Source organism: Myotis davidii, unplaced genomic scaffold (genome assembly GCF_000327345.1).
Source record: "Myotis davidii unplaced genomic scaffold, ASM32734v1 scaffold147, whole genome shotgun sequence".
In the NCBI taxonomy this organism is placed as follows: Eukaryota; Metazoa; Chordata; class Mammalia; order Chiroptera; family Vespertilionidae; genus Myotis; species Myotis davidii.
The window spans coordinates 10,430,965-10,440,160 of NW_006383010.1; the positions used below are offsets into that span (position 1 = coordinate 10,430,965).

General features: G+C 38.7%; 1 protein-coding gene across 1 annotated transcript in view; it reads right to left on the reverse strand.

Annotated features, from left to right (window-relative positions):
* Window positions 1-6: 6 nt before the first annotated feature.
* The window catches only part of SLC18B1 (solute carrier family 18, subfamily B, member 1), an 18,157-nt gene continuing 8,967 nt past the window's right edge, over window positions 7-9,196 (reverse strand). The window contains exons 5-12 of the mRNA XM_006778517.2: window positions 8,545-8,684; window positions 6,665-6,766; window positions 5,077-5,168; window positions 3,801-3,896; window positions 1,934-2,008; window positions 1,126-1,219; window positions 981-1,033; window positions 7-151 (exon numbers count right to left, since the gene is read on the reverse strand). Coding sequence (XP_006778580.2) covers window positions 79-151; window positions 981-1,033; window positions 1,126-1,219; window positions 1,934-2,008; window positions 3,801-3,896; window positions 5,077-5,168; window positions 6,665-6,766; window positions 8,545-8,684 — 725 coding nt within the window. The 3' untranslated portion in view covers window positions 7-78. The remainder of the gene's footprint in view (window positions 152-980; window positions 1,034-1,125; window positions 1,220-1,933; window positions 2,009-3,800; window positions 3,897-5,076; window positions 5,169-6,664; window positions 6,767-8,544; window positions 8,685-9,196) is intronic.

Below are 9,196 nucleotides of genomic sequence, written 5' to 3' on the forward strand. Positions count from 1 at the left end.
GAACACTTTTCAAACTTTCCAACTTTAATATTCAAGGCCAGGAACATCCATCTCCCAACCCTGTGTCTCCCAAGGTTCTCAAGGCTGGTTTTCATCAGGCAAGAGAGCACGCTGTTCCTCCTCTGTGCCAAGGATACTGTGAACTTTTGATCTACATTGAAGGAAAGAAAAGAAGAATCGTAGTATTTCTCATCTTACAAAAATTCAGTACCTATGTCTCTACCTAACTACCTCCTCAAAGACATCTGCCAAGCCCTGAGGCTTAGAGCACCTAACAATCTGCTGACTGTCAGAATGGAGGTAGAATGGTGTTTCTTTTTCATTTCCACAAACCAACTTTTATTTTTTATTATTTTTTCCTTAATAATCCTTTACTGTTGAAAGCATTACATATGTCCGTTTTTTCCCCCCATTGACCCCCTCCAGCCTGTCCCAGTCAATTCACATTCTTTCTTGTTAATATACAAAGGTACATTCACAGAATCAGTGCATTTTGAATAAAAAGTAAACAGAGGAAACAGGAGACCTAGGGTCAATAACATCTTCAAGCCCAAGTTTGATCATCTAGAAACACAAAGTTTTGTTGATTTTCAACTACTCTTCTCAGATGTAATGCTTTCAACAGTAAAGGATTATTAAGGAAAAAATAATAAAAAATAAAAGTTGGCTTGTGGAGACTGTGTATGCATATATGCATACACAGTCTCCACAAGCCAACTTTTATTATTATTATTATTGATTTCAGAGAGAAAGGGTGAGGGAGAGAGAGGTAGAAACATCAATGAGGAGAGAGAATCATTGATCAGCTGCCTCCTGCATGCCCCATACTGGGGATCAAGCCCGCAACACGGGCATGTGCCCTTGACGAATTGAACTCAGAACCCTTCAGTCTGCAGGCCAATGCTCTATCCACTGAGCCAAACCAGGTTGGGCCACAAGCCAACTTTAAAGGGAGAAAGTAGTTCAAGAATTGACCATACCTTCTTCTTCTCCTTGAGTACTCCAATAGATAAAACAAGCCCATTGATAGTCCCTTTAACACAATCGAAGTTATTAGTTAATGTCAATTCTCAAAGTCATGTTTCTCCACACAAATAAAATGAAAATGAAAGACTGATTACTCACACTTGTCAGAGCCCACAGACCTTGTACAGCTGCTGCCCATTCAAAACCAATTTTCTCATACAGAAATCCACCCAGTGTTGGTCCCATAAAAGCACTAACAATGAAAAAAAGAAGGGGTATTAAACAATAGAGAGAGAGAGAGAGAGAGAGAGATGGGGAGGAGGGGGGGAGAGAGATCATTCCTAAGGCTGCATGCTCCTTCAGTTACAGGTTTTCATTAAATTGGAACTATAAGTTCTAAAGAAAAAAGGTGATTCCTGGACCTAGCATTGGGTATAAGAAAATGGTTCTACCTGGAAAATGATGATGCTTAAATCTTTTAAACAATTGTATAATTATAACTGCTTTTGAAAAGTTGATGCCTTACACGAAAATAAAATTTAAAAAAGACAGGCATTCAAAATAATTTTTATACTATTCTCTCTACTCAGTGTTTATATTAAAGATAATTTAATTCAGTACATATTTATGGATATCTACATTGCCAGCATACAGTTATCCCTTTGGCATGGTATAGAGTAACAAAATAAATAACTAAATAAATTTTAAAAATGGAGATATGGTCCTGATAAGTGAACTTAAAAATATCATTTTTATAAGACACCCATGGGACCATTTTGGTTAGGTATATAAAACTGCTGGCATAACCAATGATCTCAGAGTCAGAGGGTACAGGTAAAACTCTGGTTCTGCCCTAAATAAATTGTGTTCCCTTGGCTAACTCATCTGGTATCTCCATTTGTTCATCTGTAACTGAGGGACAGTATTTTCCATCTGCCAGGGTGACTGGAATTCAGTGGCTACTCACCCAACGGACCACATTGCACTGAAGAGACCTGACACGAGGGCCAGTGTACTTAATCCTTCTTCAAACCCATTCTCACTGCAGAGAGACAAGAGTGTATCAGTGACTGCAAGGGACGCTGTGTGGTAGACAAGAACTGTGCATATGGATAAAGGAAGCCAGGAGGAATCTGAACAAAACCAAAAACAAAACCAATATCTTACTCCATTTCTAAGATAAAAAGCTAATCTAAGTTGAAGGAATTTTCATACTAATGTCTATTTCCTAGTTTTCTAAAAAATAATTTTGTTGCATATATAAGATACAACATTAAGAATCACAACCCATTTGCACTATATGCTCAGAAAAATATATAATGAAGAAATTCTTAAAATGGGATGAGCATGTAAAGGCAACTTTTAGAAAATGCAGAGAAGCTTCTGCTTCCTGTGGGAGATGCTGCTGACACAGCCTCAAGGCCAGTATTCTCCCTGAAGGGATAAACTCCCCCAAGTTCACTCTGTGTTCTCCATCATCAAGCCTGCTAAATGGGAGACTGCTGACCAAGTGACAAATGCCTGGTGTGATACTGTGATTTATTATAAGAAGTACATGTTTGGTCTTGGTTCATTTCTGGCACACACAGCTCCTAAAAACTTTGAAATGTCCTAACTGATTGAAAGCAATAAAAGTCTTTGTTATATTAATGAGGTGACTTTTGGAAAACACCTAAAGATGGTGGCTGGCTGCCAGGAGAGCTGTTTCTGTGATTAGAGGGTTGAAACTTGTAGTCCCCCCACCCTCATCCCTCCACACCATTCACCATTCACCAATCAACTGCCAGTGATCGACGATTTAATCAACCATGCCGGAGTAATAAAACTCCCATTAAAAAAAACCAAAAGGACAGGGTTCAGAGAACTTCCTGGTTGGTGAATCGGAACCCTTACACCTGCCAACGTGCAGGGCCCAGACTCCATGAGCATAGGAGCTCCTTTGTTTAGGACCCCGCCATGTGTATCTCTTCATCTGGCTGTTGATTCCTACCCTTTATTATCCTTTGTTAATAAACATAATCTAGGGAGTAAATTGGTTTCTGGAGTTTGGTGAGCTGCTCTAGCAAATGAATCAAATCCAAGGAGGGGGTCATGAGGACATGTAATTGACAGCCAGTCAGTCAGGGGTACAGGTGATACCCTGAGCTTGTGACTGGCATCTGAAGTGGGGACAGTCTTGTGGGACTGAGCCCTAAGCCTGTGAAATCTGATGCTGTCTGTGTGTGGTCAGTGTCAGAACTGAGTTGAATTGTAGGCCACCCAGCTGGTGTGAGAGAATGGCTTGGCAAACCCCTCACGCATTGGACTTGGTACTAGAACCATTTTGCCTGGTCACTCTATGCTCTTGGATGGACCTCCTCCACGAGAGAGGAATAATGCTGAGGCTTTTCCATTTTGCTTTGGTTGTTTAAATGTGCATCTGTACATAAACCAAACTACGCCTCTACCCACAACCCAGTTTAACTATTACTGTATACATTGTCATTTATACTATTGCATTATTGCATATACTGTTTATATCACAATAGTGTGTGACATGATATCATAAAGATATACTATTGTGAAAAAAAAAACACTTCCAAAATCTCACAAAATTGAGAAATTCACAAAAGCCTGTTTAAAATACAGCTCTTGCCTGGCCAGCGTGGTTCAGTGGTTGAGCGTGAACCAGGATGTCATAGTTCGTGGGCTTGGTCCCCAGTGTGGGGTGTGCAGGAGGCAGCCGATCAATGATTCTCTCTCATCATTGATATTTCTATTTCTCTCTCCCTCTCCCTTCTTCCCTGAAATCAATAAAAATATAGTTAAAAAAATACAAAATGAAAGTAACTTACTGGGCGCAACTGATAATCTCCGGGAAAGTTGGGATTATACTCATTCCAGAGGAAATGCCAATCACGACTAACATCAGCACCAGCAGCCACAGTTGACTGCAAAAGAGTTTCGTAGAAAAACAAAAATTAGCCTTTGAAGAGACACAAAGCTTCATGATAAGGGAAGCCGGTGGGATCCCAGAGAAGTTCCTTTCACAGATTCCAGGCCTGGTCTTGTCCTCATTCCCATCTGGTCACATTTCATTCAGTGACCCCATCCTTTTAGCTCCTTATACTTGAGGGTGGGGGTCAATTCATCCTGATATCTCAATGTCTTCTGTCACCTATATCACGTGTCTGGAGTCAACTTGCCTTATATCACCTGCACAATCCTTTCAAAATTGGTGAAAGCGCCAATGCTAATGTTCTTCTTTCAATTGCTTGGCTTTGAAATTCATTTGGCTAAAAAATGTCAGAGAAGGGAGGTGGTAAAGTGACAGGAAACTAGTATTTGTACCACGTGGAGCACTATGCCAGTTACCTAGCACCCATTACCTCACTGAATGTGATATCGGTACTATTTCCAAATGAAGACAATTTAGGTGATAAAAACAGTCTCCTTTCTGAGAACTGCAAAATGGGACAGAAGGCAAGAAGCTTTGATAGGATAAACAATAAAAAAAAAAGGAAGAGAAAACTAAAAAGTATCTGATTGGGGCGGCATAGTCAACCCTATCTGGTGTTTGGGGATTGGCTGACTGGCTAGCTAGCTTATATTTCTGGCTCGATCCCCAGTAGGGGGCATGCAGGAGGCAGCCAACTGATGATTCTTTCTCATCATTGATGTTTCTATCTCTCTCCCTCCCCCTTCTTCTCTGAAATCAATAAAAATGTTAAAAAAACAAGCTTTACTGAGCAGCTACTACATAGTAAGGATGACACAAACAAACAAACAAACAAAAAAACACATTTGGTCCCTGCCTTCCTTAAAACAAAAAACATTTTAAGTATCAACTAAAGACAAGTGTCAACAAAAAAGTATGATATTGAAACACAAAGGGAGAATAAGGATATTTCTCATTTGATACAGATCTTACGCATTCCTGTTTGCTTGTACCGCTGCTAGCTTCTAGTAAGATAAATACTGTCAGTCTAACAAACAATCCAATGCTGTCATAAGCTAAAGTAATTGTTTCAATTATAAGGCTTGAAATACTAAGAGATACTAATATCAGACCAAATTATAAAAACAATTCTTAATGCTATTTGACCAAAATTACAGAGAAGAAAAAATTACCTTTGAATGTGCAAGACTGGGACTGGTCCTAACAGCATGTAGCAGCCTGCTGTGATTATGTTTCCAAAAACCAGAAACCATTTCCTTAGATGCTGATAAAGAAAGGGACCAAAGAAACTCTTAAAACCTTCCATGAACAAGGAATATTTTAAAAAATCACTGATGAGCATAAGTCATGGTATTAAAAAGTCCAAATATATTGAAGAAAACAAAATTCTACATTTAAGAGAAAATAGGTAGGCAGTAAACACAAAAGCAAGGACAACATACCCAAACACAGGGAATACGCAAAAACAAGGATTCCTGGCAAAGGAAATGGATGGAAGATTTTGTACATGACGAAATAGTTCAAATCTAACAATTTAAAAAGCAGTCACTACAAGGAACAAGCAGGTAAAACATCTGGAAATTTTACATTATTAAAAAAGTGCCCACTAAAATTATTCCTTATACACTACTTGAATGCCGGCTAAAAATTATAGGGGAATAATAGCTGCTCAGTTATATGTAAGACTATGTCTTAAAACACTATTTAAGACACTTGCTTTTCTTAGTAATCTCCATGTAATTTAGATCTTGACAAATAAGCACTAATGCTATAGAAGCTTAAAAGTTGGCTAACAGCACTATTTCTTTACATTAGTTATCTGGACTGAATGGTTTAGACCTAGTTAAGGAGAATAGAAGGAACTTTCTGTCAGGGGAATAACTAATGCATACTGATGTGGCCAAGCTCTTCACTCCCACAGGAAAACCAAATTATCTCCTCTCTGTTGGATCAAGACCCAATACCTCTGGAATTCTGGCCTAATTATTAAAGTCAATCCATTTTTTTGTATTAAGGTAGCTTTTAATCTTTACAAAGTCTAATGCAAAGTGAACTTGCTCAGGCTATAAGTCAGTGGAACCTCACACTGGAACCTCTCCATCAGCTCAAAAAATTGAATATGTTAGAATGTAAATGTTCTCACCTTCCCCAAAAAAGATAAATAGGTGAAGTGATGGATGTGCTAATTAACTAGATGGAGGAACTCCTTACACAATATACTATATATACATAACAATTCACCACGATGTAAACTTTAAATATATTAGCATTTTGTCAATTACACCTTAATGAAGTAGAAATCCTATATAATAAAAAGCTAATATGCAAAATGACCAAATGGCGGAACCACTGGTTGCTATGACGCACAGTGACCACCGGGGGAAGATGCTCAATGCAGGAGCTGCCCTCTGGTGGTCAGTGTGCTCCCACAGGGGGAGTGCCATTCAGCCAGAAGCTAGGCTGCCAGCTGGCGAGCGCAGTGGTGGTGGCGGGAGGCTCTCCCACCTCTGTGGCAGAGCTAAGGACCTAAGCCGACAGGCGGACATCCCCCCAGGGGTCCTGGGTTGTGAGAGGGTGCAGGCCAGGCTGAGGGATACCCCTCCCCCCAGTGCACAAATGCCGTGCACAGGGCTTCTAGCTTAAAAACAAAAGAATATATCAATTCTAATCAATGAACCTCTAGAGCTCTAGAGTACAGTTGGAAAACTACTGGTCTAAACATACAAAAGCAATTCTTAAATATAAATTAAGTGTACATACTGGAATTTTATCACTTAGTAGACCACAGAGTGGAGAAGAAATGGTGTAGGATAGTGCCAAACCCAGGAATACCAGTCCTACGTGTCCAGCTGGTAAGTTAAACTGTAAAAGAAATCTTGTATTAAAGGTACATGATTAAGTCATTTTTAAAATAAACATTTATTTTGCAATTTCTTCAGCTCTTGTTATCTACCATCAGTCTATTAATAACACTCAGTATCCTTCCTAAGGTTTGTCTATTGGTCAATGGATTACTTTTTCTCTATGAGGGGGAAAAAACAAACACCTAACCAGAGGTCAGATGTCCTAGATTTTTGCTTTGTAGCACTTGACAATAAACATATAATTTTGCTTCTATGAATCAGTTTTTACATATAAATGAATACTTTGCAAACTTTAGGTGCATAAAATTTACCTGGAGAATTTATTAAGAGAGGTTCTTGGGCCCTAAGCCTTTTTCAAAGTCTGGGAATTTGCATTTCTAACAAGCAATCAGGTGATGTGACTGTCCACAGACTGTCACATCATTGTAAAAATCATTGATGATATTATCTACTCTACCCATCTCAAAGGGATAGCAATATTTAAATAAATACTTCAATGGTATGACACATTTTAAAAGGCTTTGAAACAGTAAGCTACCATGTAACTCTGATACTGTTATTATTACCAATATGATACAAATGCCTTTTTTTTTTTTTTTTTTTTTTGGTTATCTGAGTTGTTCTCATTCTCCTCAATTTCCTTAACTAATTTTCTAACTTAGACCCAGGAGATTTAATTATGAGCCAGTTAATATTTTAACAATGTTTATGACAAATATTAACTCATGCTAAGAATTAGTGTTTTAAAGAAAAAAGATACAAAAGCAAGATATGTAAAGTCAGATATGCCCTCTTCTGATATTACAATAGGGAGGAGACAGGGTGGAGCCCTCCTACCCTAAAGGCTGGGAAACCAGGATTGGCAGCAAACCACCTATTCAAACAACTGATAAGAAGTCAGAAGAAAGGTTAAAAAAAATCATAAAAATACATTTCTAAAGATTTCTTATAAGATAGACAATAGTGACGTAGGTTTACCAGAGAATGGTTACAAACTTTTAGACACAACTTCCTGGAAGAATACATTGTTGATGTGAATGGGATGTGTCTCCACAAACATAAAACAGTTTTCTTATGTGTTACTTCCTGGATGCTCCCTGCTTAAGCCTGGTATTCAATTCTCTAAACCTTGGGCCATGCATTATAATTATAGCCCCAGGTTTATCTTTTTGGGTAGTTTACACACCCAAAACTGGCTTTAGTGACTTCACAGGGTGGTGTTTCTGGTAACTGTGCTTTTTTAATTCTAGGGCTTCACATAAAGTCAGTGTTGACACGTTAATTCTCCAGTATCGTTAACTACCAGGCTTGGTAATATACTTTATTGCATTATTAATAATCTTTTTCAAAAATATCTAAAAACAAATTTCTATGATATCAAACTTTTATAATTCAGTATTAATTCCTCAGCACTGAAAAGATGGAGAGGCTCTGGGGACCTCCCTCCTATCCTACATATAATATAGCCTGTACACATTCAATTCTATGCGATCGCCTAAAAAGCCAAGTTCCCCACTGAAATTCCAACAGACAGAGGAAAGGTGTCCTTATTAAGGAGCCAGGATGATACACAAGCCAGACCTATGATGACTCAAGCTTGGCCTTGGAAAGAAGAAGACAAATGTTTGAGCCACTTAGTGAAAGGCTTCCTTCATTTACACAGAATCAGACCCCTAGTTTCAGGGACATCAAAGGTACAGGCTACCTCAGGGTGCAGTTCTCATTCTGCGTAAGTCTTGCTACAACATGGAGCTCTTCAGCAATCAGGCTGCTTACCTTCTTCAAAACAAAGAGAGACAGAGTCGGGTCAAGGAAGCCGAAGCAGGCGCTGAGCGAGGTGATGATGAAGGTTAGGAGCGCAACCTTGGGTAAACTGATGAGTTTCCAGAATGAGTGTTGACCTGGATTAGACTCCTCTGAGTAAAATGAAAAGAGAAATTGGAGTAATTAAAATAACTTATCATTTATCCTATTATGAAAAGTAACATTGGTAAGGCCATCATCATCTAGTCATTAAAATAACTGCACCTCTGAGTTTGCCTAAAGTTGCTTATTACCTACGTTTGCAGAAGTTATTCAAACCTAGAGGCCACAAAGTTTTCCTAAAAATAATATCTCAGATTCAAAAGGAATCAGAGTGTGTGAGGAGAAGAAGGGTTATAGGTTATAACCTAGAGGTAAGTGTGGCCTTTCCCAGGTGGAATAAAGAATCTGTAAGGTTTAACTTTGTGAATGGGAAAATGCAGATCCTTCATCAAGGAACAATGTGTGTGTGCTGAGGAGGAATTGGAGTTCATCAAAGAACGCAGCACTTTATTTTCTGCTCGCAAAGAAAACACTGGATTGAATGCAGTGCTACTGAATCATGTGTAAAGTACATTTGACTTTCAAGGTCAGTTGACTGCCAACCATCCTTTTCCCACCGTTC